This window comes from Lissotriton vulgaris, chromosome 6 (assembly GCF_964263255.1).
Source record: "Lissotriton vulgaris chromosome 6, aLisVul1.2, whole genome shotgun sequence".
Taxonomy (NCBI): domain Eukaryota; kingdom Metazoa; phylum Chordata; class Amphibia; order Caudata; family Salamandridae; genus Lissotriton; species Lissotriton vulgaris.
The window spans coordinates 136,373,662-136,398,925 of record NC_141694.1 but is presented as its reverse complement, the minus strand read 5'-3'; the positions used below and the strand labels follow the sequence as shown (position 1 = coordinate 136,398,925).

General features: G+C 48.9%; 1 protein-coding gene across 1 annotated transcript in view; it reads left to right on the top strand.

The window, feature by feature from the left end:
- Window positions 1-25,264, top strand: part of LOC147706906 (mechanosensitive cation channel TMEM63A-like) — a 239,408-nt gene that overhangs the window by 37,622 nt on the left and 176,522 nt on the right. The window contains exon 4 of the mRNA XM_086926166.1: window positions 5,659-5,696. Within this exon, the coding sequence (XP_086782292.1) occupies window positions 5,659-5,696 (38 nt within the window). The remainder of the gene's footprint in view (window positions 1-5,658; window positions 5,697-25,264) is intronic.

The following is a 25,264-nucleotide window of genomic DNA, read 5'->3' as shown; positions in this document are numbered from 1 at the left end:
GACTCCCGCCCTCACCCAGATCAACACCCCTCTGGCAAACGCAGAATAGGTCGTGCCGAACACCTGGCCATGCCATCGCCTCTGCAGGGCATTACATTCCTGTTTGGTGAGATGTGTCTCTTGCAGCAGCGCTATCTGAATCCCACGTCTCACCAAATACGCATGCACCTTATAAGGCCTTGACATGGTTCGAAGGCCACGGACGTTCCATGTGAGACATTTCAGATTAGGTAACGTCCCCATTGTAATCATCCCTCATCCGCCCCATCTGCGCATCTCGATTGCCCACATCATTGCAGCCCAACCCCACATATAAAACTCCCCATGAAACTCCCTCATCCCTCCCCCCCAGAACAGGACCCAATAACTCATTATTAGCCCCCATCCAAACTTCCACTACAACACACACAATTCTATTCTGTAGTAGCCACTACAGATAGCCTTAAGGGCAATAGGAGGGTGGTTCAGGGCCAACAGGAGGCAGGTCACGCCACCACCCCGAGCCCAGGACCCCATGTAATAGTCGCCACAGTACCTGCAGTCCTTTAGTTTACCGGTTACAGCAGTCCCACCAGGGGCCAGCTATCAGTAGTCCACTCCCGGAGGCGTCACTCGTTGAAGATCCCATCCGCCGTTTGGGGGGTGACCAACGGACCCTGTGCACTGTCCGCATCTGAGAGTTACGCGCCTGATTTTCCCCCTCCATCTTCAGATTCCGAGCCCACCGATTGCCCTTCCTGTTGTGACCCTGTTATCACTGCTGTCACGACCAGAGCCCCTCGTTTGTCTGCTGCCATTTGGGTGTCCTGCAGCATCTTCTGGATTTTGTTGCGTTTGCGGATGCGTTGCGATTTGCGCACCTGGGTAGGCTTCTGCTTTCCGCGGTCCCCCCTACCTCTGCGGTCCGTGCCAGCCCTATACGATTCAAGCCAAGTCCATGCTTCTTCAGGAGTCTGGAAGAAGTGTGTCGACCCATCCAGGATTACTCGTAACTTGGCTGGGAAGAGGAGAGAATATTGTATCCCTTCATCTCGTAGTTCCTTTTTCACAGATAAATTAGAGGCCCTGCGTTTTTGAACTTCCTGGGTGTAATCCGGAAAGATCATGACCGCACTGTTCGCCACCTGGAAAGGACCTGCCGAGCGTGCCCGGTGTATCCCTGTCTTTAAAGTGCAGAACCATGACCACCACCGGCCGAGGCGGGCGAGCCGGCAGGGGCGGCCGGGCCGGAACCCTAGGCGCCCTTTCCAGGGAGAAGGGGGAGGACAGGACTTCTGGGGCAACAACCGTCTTGAACCAGTTCGCCACGTAAGCGACCGCGTCATCCCCCTCCGTCTTTTCGGGCAGACCTACTACCCGTACGTTGTTTCTCCGATAGCGACTTTCGGAGTCCTCCGCCCTCTTTTCCAGTGTCGCTAAGCGATCCAGCACATCGTTCAACTTATGTTCTGCTGTCACCACCGCAGGCTTGAGATCCTGAAGCAGTAGCTCATTTTCCTTCACCCTGTCCGCCAGCTTGGAGTGATCCGCTCTCAGGAGACCCAATCCTGTTGCGACCTGTGCAATATCCTGATGCAAGGACTCCTTATCGCCGTTATGGCTTCTAGTATTCCATCAAGGCGTTTGTTCAGTCTTTGTTCCTGCGCCGTTCCCTCCGGGTCATTCTGGGCATTGCAATCTTCTTCCAGCTCCCTCGCCTGCTCCTGCCCCGATTTCGGTTTCATCTCTCGGCCGTTCGTGGCCATCCAGGTCACCAAAGCCACCGCCTTTGCCATGGGTGTATGTAACTCGTCCTTCAGTTATTCAGCGTCAGGTCGGCACCTTCCCAGCCAGCTCTCGGCAACGGCCTTGTCCTCCCCTCTGCCCGCCTGCACCTCTCCAGGTCCCTGATCCGCCCGCAAAGCTCAGCTGCTCTTGCCACTTTATCTTCAGCCGGGCGACCTCTCTTCAGGCACTCAGGGAATATGTGGATCAGACACCGCTCCTCCTGTGCCGCCTTTCCTCCTGTAATAACACTGGTCACTTCTCGACAGTGCTATATCCCGTCAATTTGACCCGGCTATAGAATGACACGGCACTCAGCTACCCAGGCAGTACCAATCCGATCCCCAGCACTCGTGTCTCAGAGGGCAGCCCACCTCCGCAAGCCTCGTGATTTGGTGGTCAATCTATCCTCCTTGGCACGTCTCCGCCTCTCTCACGCAGGGGCTAGCGGTGCTTGAATGCCCCCTCAGAAGATGTTCCTCCTCGACACGCAACTGGCACCCCTCAGGGGGTAATCGGTGTTCTGTAGGGGCCCAGCTCAGTGTCGCTTCATGAATTTGTGCAGGTATCCCAGGTAAGGGATGGCATTACTGTTCGTATACGCCGGGTCAAAATCAATGCCTGCTAATGTCAAGGGATTGGCCAAGCGCGGCTCTGTGATGCCGCTTCCTCGTTGCCTCTTTCCCTTCTTGCCGCAGCTCCCACAGTCGCTCCTCCTCAAGATCTGCCCGCGCTACGCCGCAGACCCGCCCCACATCTACACTCTCAAAATCTGGTGCAGGCCCGCAGCGCAGCACTCACCGGGAGGGATCGCACATCGCCCCGCAGCTTGCCGCCTTCAGCCGGCCTCCAGTGCCTCCCACGGTCCGTTACACCCCGCAGGGTCGCAAAGTCCCGCCGATGTCTCGACCGAGAGCCCGCCTCCTGCTCCCAGTCCCGGAGCTGCGGTGTCAGGCGATCGCTCCTCTGAGCCTTCACGGAGGCGGCACCCCACTCTGCTCCAACTCCGTAGTAGCCAGCGACCGACTCCTCCACAACAGCGATCGTCTTAGGCAGTACTCTGGAACCGGATCCTCTGCCTGGCAGCTGCCATCTTAAGGTGCCAGCGTCCTAGCTGTGCTTACTTTTCCTTGGCGCTGCGGCGGGGGTCCCATCTCTCTTCTGTCCCTCTGCTCGACTCCTTGATAGGTTGGCCCCCGCTCAGTGGGCCCTCTGTGCCTCAGCCCGTGTCACTCCTCACCCTCTCACAGCTCCTCTCCTCTTCGCTCGTTCTCCCCGGCTCGGGCTGCCGCCATCTTGTTCACGTCTCCCGGCTCCCCCAGATCGTCAACCGGCTCTCCGCATGCTGCCGGGCCCTCCGCCTCGCCGAAAGTGAGCGCAACAGCTGCCCCCGGTGCTCTGCACGATATGCCTGCACTGTCAGCGGCTCTCAAGGGGAATAAACAGGATAAATTGCGGGATCGGGCGCGGAGCTACAGGCTCACGCTGCCATCCCTATCGGCGCCCAAGCCACGCCCCCTCTTCAACAGTGCATTGTCAGTGCGTTTATAATTGTTGAAGAACCTCTGTTCTCAAATGCGCTTGCACTTAAAAATGTGTTTCAAGAATTACTTAAGTACATTTCGGAACAAAATTGTTGTTGCTTCCTAAAATATTGCAAACACAAGGAGATGATGGTCGGAGCGCTGAAACATTGCAGACACTCACCCCCAGTCACTGATCTGGGTTGAAACGATCAACATTCTTTAGCTCACTTTGCCACCCCAGTTCAGGCTCAGCTATATGCAAATCAATCCTGACCCTGTTCCTCATGGGGACAGTCCAGCCCGAACTGCCAAGCGATGTCTTCCTTGGACCAGAAACAAGCATCCTGGGACCGGGTTCTGGGTAACACCCTTCATCAGCCAGGCTAGCTTGAATCCCGTGGCAAAGTGATCAAGGGATCCCCAGTCTGGCATACCTTGCCAACTGGCCAACACAGAGTCAGACTACCACGTTCCACTCTGAACCTACAGAAATCAGCTGCGGAGTGCCACAGAGCTCCTCCTGAGCCCCACTCTCTTCAACATCTACATGGCCCTGCTCCCAGCTCTCGCCAGGAGCCACAGACTCAACATCATCTTGTATGCCGACAACACCTAGCTGATCCTCTCCTCTCCCTCCGCCTGGGACGACTCCTGGTGGCCCACAGGTCTTGGGTCTCCCCCACTCACCCACGGACCACTCACGAAACCTCAGCATCATCCTAGACTCCTCGCTCACCATGAACCTCCAGATCAATGCCGTCTCATCCTCCTGCTTCCACACGCTACACGCTAGACCTGCTCCGAAAGATCTTCAAGTGGATCCCTACTGAGTCCAGAATGATGGTCACCCACACGCTCATCAGCAGCAGATTTGATTGCGGTAACGCACTCTACGCCGGCATCACCCAGAAACACCTCAAGAAACTACAGAACATTCAGAACGCCTTTACCAGACTCATCTCATCCTCAACATCTCCCGCAGCAGCCACATCCCCGGCCAACTGAGAGAACTTCACTGGCTCCCAGTCAACTAAAGGATCAACTTCAAGTTACTCACACACACCTACAAAGCCCTACACGATGCGGGACCTGCGTACCTCGACCACGCCTCGCATTTCACACACCCACCAGAGACCTCTGCTCCACCCAGCTGGCCCTGGCCGCCGTCCCACATATTCGCAATACCACGGCAGGAAGAACGTCCTTGTCCTACCTCGCAGCAAGGACCTCGAACACCCTGCCCCTCCACCTCTGGCAATCATCCGTCAGTGCCTCAATTCAGGACGGACCTCAAGACCTGGCTTTTCAACTCAACCACAGCGCCTTTTGATGGATCAGCAGTACCCCCTCAGCGCCCTGAGACCCTGACGGGTGAGTAGACGCTTTTTACAAGTCACCTGATTGATTGGTTGACTGAAGGTTCAGGTGCATTCCATGTGTGACGGTGCAAGTTGTGTGTTTCTGTATGTGGTACGTTACCAGTATGATTTTTGGAATCCATTAAATGCTGTTCTAAAATATTAATTGAAATAAATCTGTTCATATTTTCCACACCTTCACAAGCATTTTATGTAATATTCTATTGCATGCACTGAGAGCGTCCTCTCGTGCGCGTGTTAATATATGTGTTTACTTGCTCATTAAACTTCTTGCAACCGCTGGCTTCAGTCATTTGCCATTCATTGGTAATTAAAATATTTGGTTACAACAATAATTATGGGTTACCACCGAATTGCTCAAGGTGGCAAATGGAACTGGTGACGCTGGCATCCCTCGAGGACTATCCTTCGGTGCACAGGAGACCATGGCTGCTGATATTAGCTGATCCGAGGCTGTGATGCTGGTTTTCCTGCTGATACCCTGTCCTCGGCCACCTACCCTCTGCCCCACACATGTGACTGCCGGTCTTCTGTTTGCAGGTCACTCAAGGCTGAGAACAAATGACTGACGGGGGTGTCTTCCCGCTGAAACAACACGAGTCTCAGCGGCTGTGCGGTGACCATGTGTAATCTGCAGCCTCCTGCAGATGCTCATTAGAGGCCCAATCCACACCCGGCCTGGCCTGCAGCAGGGATGTGTATTGGGGGGGCACCCCGCTGTGCACCGTGGGAGGGGGTGTAAGCAATCCATGTTAATCTCACGTCGAGCGCGAGGATGTGGATGAGTTGTGGATTCACCCCGCGGGGGTCCCCCGAGATCGCACTTCGCTTGCTAATGAGACCACCTTCCTCCTGTGAAGTCGCTCTCACGCCAGTCCGTTTTCTCTTTCATTGCACTTTTGTTTACAGAGAGACAGATAGATTTAAATGGCAAAATGATTTCTTCTGATGTAACGCTGACTGTCTCGTTTTTTTTTTATTTCTTTCAGGGGTTTTGTTCCTGGATAGTGTCTGCCTTTCAGATGCAGTAAGTACACATTTGTTTTTCCGATTTGCAGAGTTGCCTTGTCTGCACGCGCTCTGTCCACAGAGGGTTTATTTAACTTAGTTTATAACACTGGGTACTGCAAGCTTCAAGGGTAAATCTCTGACATGACATCACGTCTGCTCAAGATGAAAAGCGAACACCATACATAAGTAATCCGCACGAATTCAAAGAGGTTGAAATGTGGAGCAATATGCCAAGATAAGAAATTACCAATGCACTTATTGTGCGTGAAACACTTTCTTGTTCCTTAACACTAATAGTTCCAGACAGGTCTGCAAATATAGTGGTGGGTGATTACCCCTCCGACCTAAAAAATAACAAGCATTTACAATGCAATGGTCTCGTCTTTGTTAAATTTAGAGATATTGGCATTGCTCATGACATTTTTGTTTTTAAAACATAAATAAATGGCATTGTCATTTACAATGCCAATAGCTTAATCTCTCGCAAATGCGAGACCTATTGCATTTGCACCCACACACACAGACAGAGCCACACACATACACAGAGCCACACACACACACAGAGCACCACACACACACACACAGAGCGCTACACAAACACACACACGGCGCACCACAAAGTGACACACAGAGCGCTACACACACACAGAGCGCCACACACACACACACACAGTCACACACACACAGAGCGCCACACACACACAGAGCGCCACACAAACACAAACACAAACACCACAAAGTGACACTCACACACAGAGCGCTACACACACACAGCACCACACACAGCACCACACACAGCACCACACACACACACACACACACACAGCACCACACACACACACACACAGCGCCACACACAGCGCCACACACACACACAGCGCCACACACACAAAGCCACACACAGAGACACACACACACAGAGCGCTACACACACAGAGCGCCACACACACACACACACAGCGCCACACACACATAGAGCGCCACACACACACAACGCCACACACACACAGCGCCACACACACACACACAGAGCGCCACACACACACACACACAAAGCGCCACACACACACACAGCGCCACACACACACACTCAGAGCGCCACACACACACACACAGAGCGCCACACACACACACACACACAGAGCGCCACACACACAGAGCGCCACACACACACACAGAGCGCCACACACACACACACACACACACACACACACACACACACACACACACACACACACACACACACACAGAGCGCCACACACACTGTTGCGTTTGAGCGTTACTAGCATGCATGGACCTGAAGCATGCTTGTCAACATTTGTCAACATTTGGGAACACCCAATGGCAAGAATTTTCTGCAGAAAAGGAGGGCGGCTGCCACCTTGCAATGAGTGAGCCATGGTTAAGCAGGAAGTCTTCAACAAGAAATTGGCCTGGGAGGGGTCAGCCTCAGACAGGGTATGGGTGCACAAGTGGGGGGAGGGGGTCAGCCTGGGAGGCCCAGCCTTAGGGAGGGAGGGGTGCACATGGGACTCGGCCTGGGGGACCAGCCTCAGGTGGGGTAGGGGTGCACATGGGACTCGGCCTGGGGGGGGACCAGCCTCAGGGAGGGTAGGGGTGCACATGTGGGGTCGGCCTGGGAGGACCAGCCTCGGGTAGGGGTGCACATGTGCGGTCGGCCTGGGGGCACCAGCCTCGGGTAGAGTCGGGGTGCACATGTGAAGTTGTCTTGGGAGGCCAGCCTCAGGGAAGTCGGGGTGCACATGTGCACTACTGAGGTTTTGACCCAGGCTCTCTTGTTTAATAATGAGCTGCTCAGCCTGCCAGGCTCTTGTGTTTAACAGGGAGGCACCTTACCCCACTAAGCAACAGATTCACCTAATCTGACTTGATATTGTTAATGCAGCGCTCGATGCGAGGGAACCTGCCCTCAGTGCCTGCACTGCCTGAACGCTCCCGCCTTTTCGCCACGAGCTCCCGATCGTGAGGCAAAGCGCCGGTGCCCCGCTTGCGCGCTAAGACGTGCAGGACAACCCCTGGCAGCTGCGGGCGGCAGGACACATCCCAGCAACAGCGGCCGACTTCTCTGCCCCTCCCCGCCTCCCACGGCTGCCCAAGGCCCCTCGGGATACCCGACACCTCACCTCGTGAGCCGGCCGCTCCAAGCTGCTTCGGCCTCTGCACGGGTATCCTCTGCTACAGGTTCCGACAAAAAGTAAATCCGGCAAGCGCTGCTTCTTCGCCGAATCTGCGCCGATTGCCCCGACTCCCACGTAGGTCCCGGACTCCGCCGATCCGGGCAAGGTGCCCAGCTACAAGGGTCCGCAAATGTTCCCGGCCAACCGCTCCACAGATAGAAACACGAGTGGCAGTCTAGATTCGACAAACAGGAGGGGCGCAGTCCAGGGTCAATCCGGCGCAGGCGGGGAAAGAGACTGAACCAAAGTTTCAGGAGCCTAAATAGGCCCGAGTCTCCGCCCTCTCCCGCTCCGGACGTGCGTCCCTGCTGCCCCAGAAGTGATTCCTGTGGCCGGTCACCCATTGGGCTAGCCAGGCCACCTGAGTTGATGAGGGCATGGCGAGGGGCCGGGAGGCCAGGCCCTAATGGCGCTCTCCTCGAGCCTCGCACTTTGAACAGGTTACCGTCAAGCTGCAGACCTCCAACCAAGAGACCGTGTCTCTAATCGTGGCACAATCCACTTGGTGACTTTGTGCTCTTGTGCAAATTGCTTACGCTCTAATGCACACTATGTTTATTAAAAATAGAAGCATTAATATTGCATCCATATTTGGAGGATTTAATGTATACTTATAGCAGCTACATACCATGCAGCAGTACATTACTAACTGGTCAAATATGTATATATGTGTATATATATTATATATAAAACAACATCCAGGTTGACGAAAAAGAATTCCACACTGGTGCCACGGCCTCAATTTGTTAAACGCTTTATTCAATTATGCAACGGGTGCCCAACGCGTTTCGCTGTTTCAGTCACAGCTTGTTCACGGGTCAAGTTTTACCAACACAACATGTATTTTTAAAGTGCTAGAGACTAGTTCCGCCCATTACTGATAGAAACCGTGGAAAGACTCCATTGCTATATCTTCAATAGATGTAAACAGTGAAAATACCTCGATTTTTGCAAGAACTCAAATTTGTACTCCATAATTCTACAATACTCGAGTTAAATAATTATAATGCAAAATAAATGAATGTCAAAACATTTAAAGCCCCAGTGGGCGTGGCCTGACCATTCGGACTAACTTTTTCCGTATTTGTATGGTCACAGTGCTGGTATTGAAATATACTGCCCCAGTGGGCATTTAAACTTAATATTTAAACCAGTGTTACATGATTTTAGCCACTAAACAATCAATTTTAAATTCATTACACTTTTGCTTAGGCTAAAAACAAGAGTCCTGCTCAAGTGAGCATAAATAAAGTTCATCTTCTGGATCTTCACATTTTTCATATAATTCATTCTGCAATGGAAACATATAATTTCTAATTTAGTATCGGAAGAACTCTCTCATTGTAATATAAAAAACGATCAGTTAAAAACATATCAAGAGAAAAATAGACGCAAAGGATAGACTCATAAATTCATATTTTTGTGTTATTATCTCAGATGGATTGACAATTCCTCATCAAAGTTTAACCCTGCAGGTATCATGGTATTAAACTTTATAATCATTTTTGATTCAAGTTTCCTCAACTCAATCATGCGGTTTCCCCCTCTTTCCCTCTGGGGGATTGAATCTAACACACAAAATTTGAGGAGGTTTTGATTTTGATTATGGGTTTCATGGAAATGACGAGCAACCGGATACTGTCTGTCATTATTAGCGATTGCTCTTAAATGTTCAAGAACTCTTAATTTGGCTTTCTTGATGGTGCTTCCGATGAAATAAAGGTCTCAAAGGCATTTTAACGCATACACTGCGAACTCAGTGTCGCAGAAAAAGTGTCTACTTATTTTGAATGCTGGCTTATCTTTTCTCAATTTGACGGTTTTGCAGTTCTGACTGTGCTAGCACGCCTTGCATTTTATATATATATATATAGTATCTGTTCATTTGCTTACATAAAGCCTACTCTATGTACATTGATAGTGTTAGAAATGGGGATTTCTGGTTGGCTAAGGCTTGCGCCAAAGCCAGGCAGAAACCACCATTCTACGTCAGGGCAAGGAAGTCACCCGCCAAGACAACCCCTGCTCACCCCCTTGGTAGCTTGGCACGAGCCGTCAGGCTTATTCCGGAGGCGATGTGTAAAGCATTTGCGCACGCACCCACCAGCAACAACATCCAAGGCCTCCCACAAAAGGAACTCCACACAAGGTTATATCAAAAATAGCCTTTGTATTACACCCAACACATTAGAATAGTAATCACATTCTGTACACTGTGCCAACTGGCACTGGGCAATATTTGCAAGGGGTTATACACACAGGACAGGGCCACATGGACCACTGTCAGGAATAAGCACTTGGTAGAACTAGCACTTTGTAGTAATAGCACTTAGAACATAGAATAATTGTAGCACCAAATAATCATGGTAGAACACAACCATTAACCACTGGTAATTCACTGTACTTTGCAACAGTCTGCGCCATGAAATCCATCCTACACAGTATCCCATCAGTCTAACTACATTAGACCCTCACCACCTAAGTAAAACCTTACACTAGGGGCGTAAATCACACAGGGAAGTATAATCTTCCTAACACCAACCTAAACAGGTAAAATAACCTCCTATGCATAAGCTATGTTTAGAGGTATCAGAACACAGGGTGCGCAAACCATACTACATACAGTACATTTCCTAACACCCAAAAAGCATTAGCATATCAATCATAATAGCACATAAAACACATTAGGGTCCAGGTTGCGTCACTGCGCCAAAACCTAAAAGTAGCAGCTGCCCACTACTTGCTGGATTCAAGCAAGCCGGGCTGAAGACGGCTGGAATGCCAGAAACCGGTCCTCGGAAGCTTGTTTCCGGTCCAGGGAAGATATGGCTTGGCAGTTCGGGCTGGACTGTTCCCATGAGGCACAGGGTCAGACTGATTTGCATATAGCCATGTCTGAACTGGGGGGGGCAGAGTGGGCTAAAGAACGGTGATGGATTAAACCCAGATCTTTTGACTAGGTGTGAGTGTTTGATTGATTCAGATGCTCCGTCCATCACCACCCCCTTTTGTACCGCTTTTGGCTGCCATAAGTGTGGCAGGGTATGGTCAGACGTGAGTCCCTTGCTCAGTTTGCCACTGGATTCAAGCAAGCCGGGCTGAAGACGGCTGGAATGCCAGAAACCGGTCCTCGGAAGCTTGTTTCCGGTCCAGGGAAGATATGGCTTGGCAGTTCGGGCTGGACTGTTCCCATGAGGCACAGGGTCAGACTGATTTGCATATAGCCATGTCTGAACTGGGGTGGCAGAGTGGGCTAAAGAACGGTGATGGATTAAACCCAGATCTTTTGACTGGGTGTGAGTGTTTGATTGATTCAGATGCTCCGTCCATCACCACCCCCTTTTGTACCACTACTTGCTGGGCAGCTGAGGGCAAGAACAGGGCCTAAACGCTGCAGCTGGCACTAAGTGCTGCGCAGCTGGGGAAGGCCAAAGTAGGGATGAAGGAGTGCGACTCACTTCTCAGTCCAAAGACATGTCCGTAGGAAGGAAAACCTAAACGGTGCGGCTGCCCACGACTTGCTGGGCAGCTGGGAAGCAAATTGCGACAGGGGCCCTCACTGGCCCTTAGGAGTAAAGCTGTGTCAACTGTTGGAGCCCTCTAGGCTCTAGGACAAAGATTGGGGCACAGTTTGGAGCCATCTGGGCTCTAGGACAAATAACAGGCATTTTGGGAGCCCTCTAGGCTCTGAAACCAGCTGTGGGGTCACGATGGAGCCAACAAGGCTCTGGGGAGTCATTAACCAAACGTGGTGGCGGCCCACTGGCATCCGGGCCGCCCTAACTCCCCAACTGATGCTGTCAGAATGATTGGGCTAGCGCTGGGGAGGGTGCTGGCACTTTAAAATGCAATATGCCATAGTAAATATGTCCTCAGCGGTGGACAATGGGCACAGTGGAGCTGGCTGGCTTCTAGACCAAAATCATGCCTGCCTCGTTGGAGCAGCCCACTGCAAGATGGGGCTGCTCGTAGCGCAACCATGGCACTGGGTTGCGAAGGGCACTAAACAACGTGAAGCTCCCACTCACCGGGACACCACACGGACGAAGCCCCCACTCATCGGAGCTTTGCAGCGGAGCTCCTCTTCACTCGGGTGGCGGCATGCGGGGCTCTTCCTCAATCAAGGGAGCCCCTGCGCCGACCAGCGCGTCACCTGTTCCCCTCGGCGATTCTCCTTGCGGCGTGGCACAAGGGGGCGGGACTTCCTGCGACCAGTCGGGGAGGCGGGGTAGGCTCCCGGCCCCCCACTCAGCCCCTTCTTCTTCTTGGGCGGTGGGCAGGATCCCCGGTCTCCCTCTCCACACGGGAGACCGGCAAGGCGGGCAAGGCTTCCCCCAGGCAGGGGGAAGCGGAAGGGACGCACTCCAGGCCCCGCCCACAGTCAGGCGGACGTGGGCCCGGCTTCCGGTTTTGCCGCGGCGGTGGCATCCTCTTGTCGGGGTAATAATGAGGGGTAGGCTCCCTCGAGGTATAAAATAAAAGTAGAAACGGGGTGGGCACCCGTTAAGGACACTAATAAGCGGGGTGGGCACCCGTAGGAAAAATAATTAAATAACCGGCATGAACGGGATAGGCACCCGTAAATAATTCACAAATCCCCACGGAGATGCAAGGTGGGCTCCTGCGCTTCAAAATAATTAAATAAGTGGATCAAAAATGCAGGGTGGGCACCTGCACATGGGGAATCTTCAGATCAAGGACCAGTGGCCATAAGGCACGGTGGGCACCTGCATTAAAGTAACAAAATCAGCGGGCAAAGAGAGAAAAAGCGCCCCAGGCGTTAAAGTAACAGATATCCAGCCCTGAAGCTCAAAATGGCACAAAAGGGTCCCGGGGCATGGGTGGGCCAGGAAGAAGGGTCCAAAGAGAAGTCCTCCAGAAACAAAGTCCATCAGCAATCCAGGGGCTGGGTAGGGCCCAGGGAGGCAAGCCTTCCCCTGGGTCCCAGCAGCAGCACGCCCCTGGTAGATTCAAGTAGGAACACAAGAACATTTTACAGGAGGTCACAGCCTCTTTTTGTACACACAGTCCCTTTGTCTCTAGGGTGCAGGGTGGGGGAAATCCAGACGCAGCTGGTTCTGGAGCACTCTGTTGAGCTCAGCCCCTCTCCCCATTCACAGGACAGGCTAGGAACATCAGTCGCACCACAGGGGGCGGAGCCAGCATTGTGTAGGGAAGGCCCAGCCCTATTCAGGTCCCAGGTGCACCCCTCCCTCACATCAACATGCAGATCTCTCCATTCACCACCGGGGCAGACCCATCCTGACTCCTGGAGCCAGGCACACCAGCCAGCTCCAGCCAATCACAAGCCAGACAATCAATTCACATTTATGACACAGACATGCCAGTTTCTAGAAGTGGCACTTCCACACTAGACACAGTAAATTCACGCACATCATCGCGCAGCATTTAATCACACGAGTCCGCACATACCAAACTCGAGATTGCACTCCCCATACATCAGGAACTACTATGGACACACATATCCCCCATGCATTCCTATGGGAGGACAAGCCAATCTCACACACGCACTCAGAGAGCGCACACACTTTACACTGCGCCACAGTGCTAAAGTGCGCAAAGACCAGAAATCACTATAATGATGTAACATTAAAAGGCAAAAAGTTCAGGGGTGAACCTGCCAGAAGGGCCAAGTCCAACTACGTCATCTTCCTATTTTTAACATTGATTGTTTGAAATTGTTTTGAGAAGATGTTAACATAGTGTATTGTATAGGTTAACAGATGTCACCTGACAAACTATGTTGAGTTGCTGCTCTATTTCTTGTTTTCCCTGATCAAGTTTATAGAACATATATTAAATATATGACTTTTTGAAATATATTTTCTCGCCCCGTTCATGATTTGTTATATCACCAACTAATAGTTGTCATTATATGTAAAGTTTACATTTATTGTCTTGATTAAATCTGCTGTCCACCACTTTTTAGGGTGTGACCTTCAAAAAACATTGTTTACAAAGGAATAGTACAATACTTTAGATAAACAAAATCCCTTGTAGGCAAACTTCTTTTTCTTTAAGTCCAACAGATAGCATCATTCGGTCTCAGTGGCAGCTGCATTGTTCAAACCCAAGCCTAAAAGGGAAATTGCTGCAAGGTTTAGACACTAAATGTGCGATATGCATAATAGGTTTTGTGTACTAAAGCGGAGCTTGTGCTGCCTTGGCATGCAGAAAATATACTTTTCTGTGTACGAATGAGCCAAACACCGCAGCCGCTCTTTATGTCAGATCTTGTCTAAATATTGTACTTCTCAAGCTTAACAGTAGTAAGTAGGAACTCCCATTTGAGGATAAAACACCTCTTTGCTGAAGATTTAGGAACATCACTGCAGGAAAGTGCCCCTTATTGACATGGTCACCCCCTCCGACTTTTTTCCTGGTATATGATGTGATTTCGACTGGAAGTGCACTGGGTTCCTCCTAACCAGCTCCCCGGTCCCAGATCTCTTTCCCAAAAATTTGCAATTGTTTACTTGATTGGCAATACCTTTAGTACACTCTGTGTGTCCCTAGTAAATAGTACCCTGGGTATCTAGGGCCTGAGGTACTAAAGAGGGTCCCCCACTAATTCCAGTGTTGGATTTATTAATACATGCACCTTATAGGAGCCTCCCAGAAAACCTTCTGGTGTGCTGACGGACTGTTGTTTTCACCATTCTGCCACCAAGAGATGTTTCTGACCCCCAAGGACGAGGACCTTTGCTCTCAAAAGGATTGAGGCACAGCCTGCTCGGGCAGAGGGTGTTTTTCACCCCCTCCCACAGGATGACATGCAGATTAAAATTCCAAGGCACAGGAGCTTCAAAGAGCCCCTTGCCTTTGGTATGCAAATCTGGTTCTCTCACCGGAGAAGATGCTGACCTTGTGCACTTGGACAAGTGGGGAAATTAGCTAGTCAAGATGGGCATGTCCACCCTCCGGCTAATGCCACCCCTAAGGCGGGCTACCTCAAGTGGATACAACATTTCAGAGTTGGCCATCTTGGTGAAGGCAAATTTAGTATCCCCATGGTTATGAAGCCCATTGGCTACTACCCTAGCACCTCTATTTCAGTATTTAGGGGAGCTCCTGGCACCAAGAAATCAGATTCTGATGACCTATGAAGAAGGACACTGAAGAGCCACGAAAGCAAAGACCGGAGAAGTGCAACTGACTTGGCATCAGCCCTGCTGGCCTGTCTGCTGTTCCGTGTCAAATTGTGCCAAAGTTGACTCACCCTGCATCTGTCATGCCTCCAAAATCTGGAAGGACTGCCTGCATCAGTAAAGACTCAAGGACTCCTGTGGAGCAGCAAAGCTGCTCTCCTGCATTCTGCAGGTACCCCAAGAAAAACTGTGAGGACTTCATACCCACAAGAATCTGCCGCTACCAAGCACTACTGCACCCGAGCCCCCCCAAGTCGAGTCGAAGTGGGCCTAATATGTCAGTGTTGTCCCCAAGCCCTCAAGAGACAGAGCACACCTTGGCTTCAACCCATGTGAACACTCGGACGTTGCCTGCAGCCTCTTTGTGCAGGCCGCCTCTACTGCGAGTGCTCCAGGACGAAGAAACCAGAAACCGCTGCTAGAGCGCGCAGTTCCCCCGGGCCACCCGAGTTGCCAATTCTTTACACGCACTGGGCCCTAGGCGTGCGAAAAAACCTTTTATTACCACACTAATTTGTTTGGGTGAACTGGGTGAGGATTTCTCCTCCTGCACGCTGCTAAGAGTAATCAAAGTTTGGATTTACCTCTGCTTACCATGTACCCGACTTACCACAGGCACAATTCTTACGACGGACCTAGAGCTATCAGGGAAAATAGTAGACAGGCCTAACATCAAATACTCTTTATAATCAGTAAAATACTTTCCACAATTCTGTAAAATGACCACAGACACCTGATGAAGTTTAAAACTTTATATAAGAATTCAAAGAGAAGATGCCAAGATAATAAGCGATACACAGAGTAATATATCAAACATTAAAATCAACACCACTAGGTAACTTTGCACCAAAAATATGACCATTAGGATATATGGGAAGACTAAAGGTAGGGTTTTTAGAACAAAACTAGTCACTGCACTTTTATACTAGAACATAGGATGTGGATGAGACCTAGAACATGTACTTAATCTAAGTGTTTAAACTATTCTTGCTAAGTTCACTGCAATCCACTAAAGGAAGGGGAAAAACGGGAACATGCTATTACCTTTATAAAATCAATGAACTCCTAAAGGAGAGGGGGAGAGAAGGAACCAACTAAAATCAGACACATATATTTGATATTTCAACGGCAATAGAGCAATATCACAGGTAAGAATGCTTTAATAGATCAGACAAGCAAGAGGGAGGAAAAGAGAGATAAAGATACGCAAACCCACAATCAATAATTACCTAGTTCAGATTGAAGACCAACCCTGGCCACGGGTCAGCTGGGAAGACGGGGACAGGGACCCTCAGAAAAGGAATGCCAGAATGCGAGCAGGTACAGCTCACGGACAGTAAGGACAGGATACCCCTCAGGTTCAGGTCAAAGGACTGGGCCTCCCAGGGTACGACCAACACCCACAGCTTCGGACAGCAACGCCTGCGTTACCCCCTCCTGCAAGTAATCCGCCAGAAACCCCGATTGGTTTTTCGAATTCCCCAGCAAAGTGCTTCGCCAGCACTTAGGATTTTCCCACCCCTTAGGAGATTGTGGAAAGTATGCACAAAGTGCTCCGCAGCACTTTCAGAATGAGCACCTATTGAGATCGTAGGGTCAGTGACAGGTCTGCTACTCGGACAAGTCGGACAATTTTCCTAAGCAAAACTAGGGCAGTTATACTGTTTTGGGGACCCTTAGACCACCCACCAATGTTGCAAGTGACAGTTTCCCACATTGTGATTGGTCAGGAGAGGTGGTGCGGTCATTACCACCTCCTAGAATTCAATTTTCCCATCAAGAAATTTAAATTTTCTTGTCCGCCCCTCAGGTTCACGTTCCCATCCATAGAATACAATAGAAAATATGAGCGCACAGGACATTGCAACAAAGTCTGTTCATTTTCAAGGTGATTGTCCACATCTTGTGCTGGGTTCTCAGGCGCATTTGGCTTCAGGAGCCAGCTGGCTGGTTTCAGCTTCTGCGCAGTTAGGACTTTCCCTGGTCAGCTGACAGGGTTCAGAGGAGCCTCAGCATGGCGTCGCTCATGTATGCCCCAGCCCACAAAGACGCGGTACATGAAAAGTAAGCGAGAACAAATTAAAATCATACATAAAAATGATCGCACTGTATACCATGATAATATTCTAACCAACCCTTACTTTATAATGACTATAGCATTATGGATTAGTGCGAAAAGACAGATAGGCTAAAGCAGCAGTAGCAAGCGGAGAGCGTGGCGAGAGCCAAGCGGCCATATTTGCAACAATGCGCATGAGCACAGAATCCCTCCAGATTGCGAGTGCGTCACATCACATGGGTATGACCGACGCATGCGCAGACTGAATTTCGGCAAAGCAGCCATTTTAGTGCAAGCTTCGTTTAGTACGAGAAGAGACAAACAAGCAAGCATCCTGGGGACACCCGCGTGTTGGGAAAAACACTTTATAAACGACGAATAATGAGGTTAATATTATTATGCAGTTTAGACAAGGGTTTTGCATACGAGCAAGGCGCTTTACGTGCGAATCCTTGCTCCATCAATCCCCTCTTTGATGATATTTACTATCATCACTACATGAAGGAAACAGATGCCAACTTTTCTCATTCATCCACATCGTCCATTTCAATTTCAATAAACTTATTGTTTAGTTTTCTTTCAGCTTCCCTATGAGAGTGGTGATTTTTCGCCTTTTTGTAAATTGCACTCTTTAACTCTTCTAGTTCTAGTTCATCAATGTTTCTTTTCACCCCCCTCTGATTTACTGTATATTTCTTTTTGCACTTTTGGCATTTGCAGCAGATAAAAATGATCAACACAATTACACCTATTATAACTATTGGCATCAGTATTTTCCACAAAAGATTTTTACCTAAGTTAGTAAACCAACTACCTATAGAGGAGAGACCTCCAGTCAGTCTCGTCCAGGCACTGTCAACCTCCAATGGTTTGAGTTATTTTTCCAAATTAGTTATGTTCTTTACATACTGTTTTAATTCGATACTTTTATCAGGAATGTAAGTGCAGCAATGTTGCGCTTTCAGCATTCTACAGACTCCGCCCTCTTTTGCTAATAGGGTGTCAAGGGCAAGACGGTTTTGTAAAACCATTGATCTGATCGCAACCATTTCAGTATTGACCAGCAGGAAACCAGCAGCAGTGTCCGTTGATAGCCGGTCCACTACTGTAGACAGTTTGCAGATTCTATGGGTGTTCAGAACTACCCCCATTCCAGGTATCAGTGCACTAAAAATATCACCTATAATTTCACCTACACTTTCACGTCTACTACGCACTAAGCCATTAGTTTCTTCATCGCTTCCAGCTGCATTATTCACATGGTATATTTTCGGGAAAACAATGCCAAAGTAGCAGCTTCCATACCAGTGATCCGGCAATTTGAAATAAGCCTTGTTCCCACATATATAATATATTCCGGGAAACACAGGTTCTGACCCATTTTTGAAACCCCAACCTCCAATTACCTTGTAATTATGTTCACACTCGCTGGAACCGATGAATACATTGTTATAGTACTCTGTCTTTTCCCTATGGATACAAAGTTTCCCCTTTCTTTCAAAATCCAGCAACAAGGCAGGACTGGCTTCGCCTTCCGAGGTGTTATCCATGTGCTCAGCCCACCTAGGGATTCTATCCTTCTCGTCATTTGCCTTCTTCTGAAACTTTTCTCTCCTTCTGTCTGCCATCTTTATAAACATCTTTTCCTGCTCTTGCAGTGAACAGGTCAGATTATCTTCTCTTGCTTGGTCTAAATCTATGTTACCTATAGTCAGGAAATATTCTCCCATATAGCGGGTCACGTCACTTGTAGTATGTACACGGTTCAAGTGTCCTCTAACAGGAAGTTCAGAAAATACTACGTCATCATTTGAATAATAGTACTGCAAGGTGCTTCTATAGAACAAGCTAGCTAATATACTACAGGAGATTCCATAGGTCAAAGGTAGATGGTGGTATGTCACGCCTTCAGCCACTGAGGTTGGTAGCTTCATGCAGACATAACAGTCCTCTATTTCCATTGCTTCTACATAATGCACTAACAAGTTAGCAAAAACATTTAGATGCGTCCTGTTTTTCATTTTGTGAAAATGGAGTCCATCCTCATCTGGTGCTTCTAATTTAGGTCGTGTGTGTGTCAGTCCTACTCGTTTGTCCCGTCTTTCTAGGCTTCGTGGTGTTTCTGCAGTCTGTACAACCCCTACGTCTACTGCTTCGGGTTCAGTAGGGGCCAAGTTAGGATTTTTACTTATCATAAAAGGTAGAAAAACTGTTAGTCCTATCCACATTACTATTAACATGGCTACACTACACAAGCATATTTTACAACAGGTTTTGAGACACCCACACCGGGATCTCCCAGAGACATTCGGATCAGCCATTTTTAGCTTACAGGAGGCTTTTGCTACCCCTCTTCGTTTCTTTGCACCAAAGGCTCACTTCAGGGCTCTCTCAAGGAGGGTCTTCGTCCGAACTCCGATCAGCAATGGACTCGTCGTCACTGTTGCCACTGTGGTGTGGCTCGTCAATTTCCTCCAACACAAAGTACGTCCACTCAGGGCTCCGATACAGTCGGTTCTGTTTCTTTATTCTGTCGCTCTTTCTTAGCGATTTTCCTTGGGCTGCCTTTCTTTCGCTTTCAGCCCTTTTTCTGTCTTTTTGGTTTTCTTCGACTGTTTTTAGTCTGAGCCTCAGTCTCTTGACGTATCGGGGTGCACTTCTGCCTCCGTGCCTCCCAGTTGTTGAGGAAACTTGGCCTTCTTCGTGCACTCTTTTTACTTTTTGTTGTGGCACTTCTGTTTCCCTGCCTGTCTGACTTGTTCCAGGTCTTTCATCTACTTCTTCTGCCTGGTCCCTAATCTGTCCCTGCTCAGATTCAAATCGCACTTTCTTTTTATTTCTGGTTACTGTTGTTTCCGTTGTCTGAGCACTTTGATCTAGTTCTATCTGTTCCTGTTCATGCTCTTCGATCTCTTCGTTTTCTTCTGCATGAACGTCAGCTCTAATTTCTAACTGTCCCTCTCCACTCTCAGGAGTTTCAGGAGGAGTTTCGATGTCCTGATCTGACCCTACTTGGCCTACGTCCTGATCAGGTGTGTTGTGGCTTTCGTTGACCTGACCTTCTTCTTCTATTTCTGACTCACCTGGACTATCCCACTCACTGTCTAAGTAAGAATATTTCCGGGTTCGTATTGGATCATGAACCGGTTCGTCGGCGGGATACCATTCAACGTCTCGACTTGTGCTCGGCAGTTCGATGTCAGCTAGCTCCGGACTCTCTTCCTCGGAAGCCTCTTCAGCTGTGCTGCCTTCAGCTCCAGTCGCGTTTTCTCCAGATACCCGCTTTGTGTGGCTGGCGTGGATCCACTTCGGTACACCAGCGCACTTCACAGCAGTGGTAGTGACGAGGATCACTTGTCGTGGCTTTCCCCACCTTGGCTTCAGGCAACTGCTCCGGGTGTGTTTCTTTAACACCACCCAGTCTCCTGGTTGCAGATTATGCGCTGGAGTCTTTGGCCACTCGTCTTCTGTCTCTCCAATCTGCTGAGAGAGAGAACGCACTTGGTCACCCAGCTGCTTGCAGTATTCTAGCACCATATCATCAGAAATGCTTAGCAGTTTGTTTCCGGGTACCCATGCCTGGCGCATCACTCTTCCCATCAACACTTCATGGGGACTTAGGCCAGTCTTTCGGTTCGGGATACTTCTCAAACTCATCAGCACAAGGGGTAAAGCCTCTATCCAGTTCATTTTTGTGGAATCACACATCTTTCCCAATCTGGACTTCAGGGTGCCATTTATTTGTTCCACTACCCCAGAAGCCTCTGGATGGTAGGCACAGTGCAATCTTTGCTTCATTTTGAATGCTTTACAGAGTTCTTCCAATACATCGTTGGCAAAATGCCCACCTTGGTCCGTTTCGATTGTCTCTGGGATCCCATACCTAGGTATCAACTCCCTGAGCAATAGTTTGGCTGTGGTGATAGCGTCATTTTTCTTAGCTGGATATGCTTCCACCCACCTGGAGAATAGACAAACTATGACTAAGATATATCTATATCCTTTGCATTTGGGCATGGTTATGAAGTCTGCCTGCATTCTAACGAAGGGACCTACTGCCTTTCCAATAGTACTCTGCTCCACTACAGTCTTCTTTCCTGCATTGAATTGCTGACACACTAGGCACCTCTGGCAAAGCCTTTCCGCCTGGTTCCTGAACCTTGAATTACAGAACACCTGTTCAAAAACCCGACACATCGCGTCTCTTCCCATATGTGTTGGCTCATGTATCATTCTGATCATGGGGTCGATCAAGCTATCAGGCAGTACAGTCACCCCATTCGGATTTACCACCACACCATCTTCTCGCAACTCGCATCCATTTGCGGCCCACCTGCCCTTTTCTTGCCTGTCTGTGGCTTGTTGCAACTCCTTTAATTCTTCCCACGTTGACACATTCTCAAACAACATAAGTTGGCAGCTGGTTCCATCCCATAGTGCAATTTGTAGGGACATATGGTGTCGGGCACAAAACTGTGCAATTTGGTCAGCGTACCTATTACCGGCAGTCACATCATCATTTCCAGATCTGTGAGCCGCACACTTGACCACAGCCAATTCTTTGGGTAATTGGATAGCTTCCAGTAAGTCATGCACCACCTTCCCATTTCTGATAGGTGTGCCTGAGGAAGTCATGAATTCTCTTTGTAGCCACAATTGGCCGAAGTCATGAACGACCCCGAAACAATACTGGCTGTCTGTATAAACAGTTATTCTCTTGTTCTTACCCCTCTTACAGGCTCTGGTTAACGCAATGAGCTCTGCCACTTGTGCAGATTTCACCTCGCGCATGTAAGATGCTTCGATGGTTCCTGTCAGTGTAACCACAGCATAGGCAGCACTCAGACTCCCACTCTCATGTCTCAAACACGAGCCATCCACGAACATTGTTTTATCCCCGTCAATTAGCGCTATTTCACGGATGTCTGGACGGGGTTTTGTGCTATATTCAGTTAGATCGATGCAATTATGTTCCCCGTCCTCATCAGATTCTACATCCAGAGGGATAGGTAACAGTGTCGCAGGGTTTAGGACATTGCACCGGGAAATAGTTACATTTTCAGCACCAATCAAAATTCTCTCATACTTAGTCAGCCGACTAGGTGTGAGGTACTGGGTCTTAGTTCTAGTCAGTAGGATGACAACAGAATGAGGAACATAGACAGTGACGGGATGTCCCATGACAATGTTCTCACTCTGTTCCAGACTGACGCAAGTAGCAGCAACGGCTTTTAAGCATCCAGGCAATCCAGCAGCCACCGGATCTAGGGTGGCCGAAAAGTAGGCTACTGGTCTTCTGACTAATCCGTGCTCCTGGGTCAGGACTGAAAGAGCACAATTTTCTCTCGTGTCACAGAACAGCTCAAATGGCTTAGTGTACTCAGGCATACCCAATGCAGGTGCGGTACATAGACAGTTTCTTAGAGTTACCCAAGCATTCATGCTTACACTGTCCCAGTGGACGGGGTCTTCTACTCCTTTCTTTGTCATATTTATCAGGGGTCGGGCTAGAGCCGCAAATCCTACAATCCATTGTCTGCAGTAACCCACAACTCCCAAGAACATTCTCACTTCTTTCTGTGTTCTGGGCAGTTCCATTGCTTTAATTATTTTGATCCTTTCGGTAGTGACCTTCCTGATTCCTTTTTCTATCTGGTGCCCCAGATACTTTACTGAGTTTTTACAGAATTGTAACTTGTCAGGCGACACTTTATGTCCTCCTTTTCCTAAGTGATTCAGCAAGGCAATTGTGTCAGTGACACAGTCAGTCTGGGTTTTAGACGCCACTAACAGGTCATCTATGTACTGTACCAAAACAGACTCCTTTGGCAGCACTAAGGATTCAAGGCACTTTTTCAGTATCTGGTTGAAAATGGATGGACTTTCGGTGTACCCCTGGGGGACACGATTCCAGACATAGATATGGCTGTCAAATTCAAAACTGAAAAGGAATTTGCTTTCTGGATGCAATGGGATGGAAAAGAAAGCGTGGCATAGGTCAATGACAGTGAACCATTCTGCATTCCAGGGAATCTGATATAGAATTACTGCCGGGTTGGGCACAATAGGACAGCAAGGCACAACAATTTGGTTTACCTTGCGCAAATCTTGCACCACCCGGTACTTTCCACTAGGCTTTTTGATCCCAATGATAGGCGAATTACAGGGGCTGCTCATCACTTCTTCTATTATTTCTGCTTCGAGCAGCCTGGTAATTTCGGTCGCCACTCCTGCTTTTACTTCTGCACTCATTTTGTACTGTCTGGTTTTGGGGTATACAGCATTTGTTTTTATTGCTATTTTCACTGGGTCCACATTTGCCATCAGGCCTACATCTTTTCCTGTGAAATCCCACACTTCTGGTACTACTCTTAACTGGAGTTCTTCAGGTAAATCCTCAATTGTCAAAGGCTTGATATCAGCATCTTGTCTGACCAACATCAGTTTGTACAGGCCATCTTCATCGGGGGTCTGAATTTCTACGCCATTTGGGGTGCAGAAAATGGTACAACGCATCTTGCACAGCAAATCACGTCCTAGCAGGTTTACGGGACTGGAATCACAGACCACAAATCTATGCATTTCCTTGAAATTTCCTATAGAAATTTCCATTGGTTCAGTTACAGGGGTACTTATTATTTGATTTGAGACGCCCACTACTTGGATTGCTTCTCCCGAGAGGGGTAGGTTAGGAACATCCACTGTTCTTACAGTAGATCTGGTAGCACCAGTGTCCAACAGAAAGGTGACGTCTTTTCCCTCAACCTTTCCTTCAATGTATGGTCCAGTCTGGTCTACCGGTAAGGAGGCGCCAAGTACGCACTCCTCATCCTCCCCTCTCAGGCCCCGTCAATCTTGATCCTCACAAAGGAAGGTATCATTTAGCAAGTACTGTGGAATGACTGCGTTTCTTTCACTCTCAACCTCCCATACTTCCGCCCTCTCATTCTGCTGACCCTGACTCTTAAAATTCTGTCTAGGAGCGCGGGGTACTGGAGGTAATTTTACCTGTTGCTGGGTTTTTCTTGTCCCCTCTTTCGGCACCTGTGGATTTAAACCATTTACAGGGGCATTACCGGCCTGTGGGTGTGGACACTCGTCTCGCCAATGCCCCATCTGGCCGCACCCATGGCACGGAAACTTTTTCATGGCTTCTTCCCGACTCATTTTAGGTCTGGGCTTTCCTCCCCCCCCAGTAGTGGCTTTCTGAACATCATTATCAGAAGTCAATTTACTTAACTGTTTTTCTTGTTGTTCAGCTAATTTCACCTGTGCCCACATGACTTTTTCCTTGAGGGCCTTCTTTTTATTTTCGATTTCATCTTCGCAGTATTTTGCATATTTCAGGACATCATCTATGGGCTTTCCCTGCCAACTGATTTTGTTATCTCGAATCCATTGTGAGATTTCAGGCCTCAATCCTAGCACAAATCTGTAGCTGAAATGGGTCATGTCTTTCATGTCTACATTATCGATACCACTGTAAGTTTTAAATACCTGCAGTAACCTCTCATAAAATGAATGCACCGTTTCATCACGTTCTTGGGTGGTTCTATCTATTCGGGTCCAATCTGTCTCCTTTGCTGGCACTTTTTTCTTAAGGTACTGTATGACCTGGTCATATTTCCTCATTACATCCGGTGAAGGGGCTCCCGTTTTCTCATCTCTGGGATATTCATCATTAGGCCAATCAATTTCTATCTTACATTCCGTCCACAGATCTACAGGGACCACAATGTCGAAAAACCCATCCAGGTCTTTCAGCAGACATTTCTGAACTTTTATGAAACGTTCTACCTGTCTGTACCAGTCAACTGGTTTCTCACGTAATTTCGGGAAGTCGTTTGTAAACGACACAATGTCTTGTCTGGACCAAGGGACATGGACATATTTTCCTCCCGGGACCTCTCTCATGGGGCACAATTTTTCTGTTGGGGTTACTTCCTTTAATACGAATTCTGAAGTTACTGACCCAGCCCTGCTGCCTTCCTTTTTCTTTGCCCACCTGGTTCTCCATTTCCCCACTTCGCCCCATTTCTGCAAGATTTTCAACAATTCTCTTACTTGGATCTGTTTTCCCATCACATTCAGGCTCTCTAAATCCTTGTCGGAAAAGTCCACTCTGTAGGGTTTCTGAAGAATTTTGGAGCGACTAACA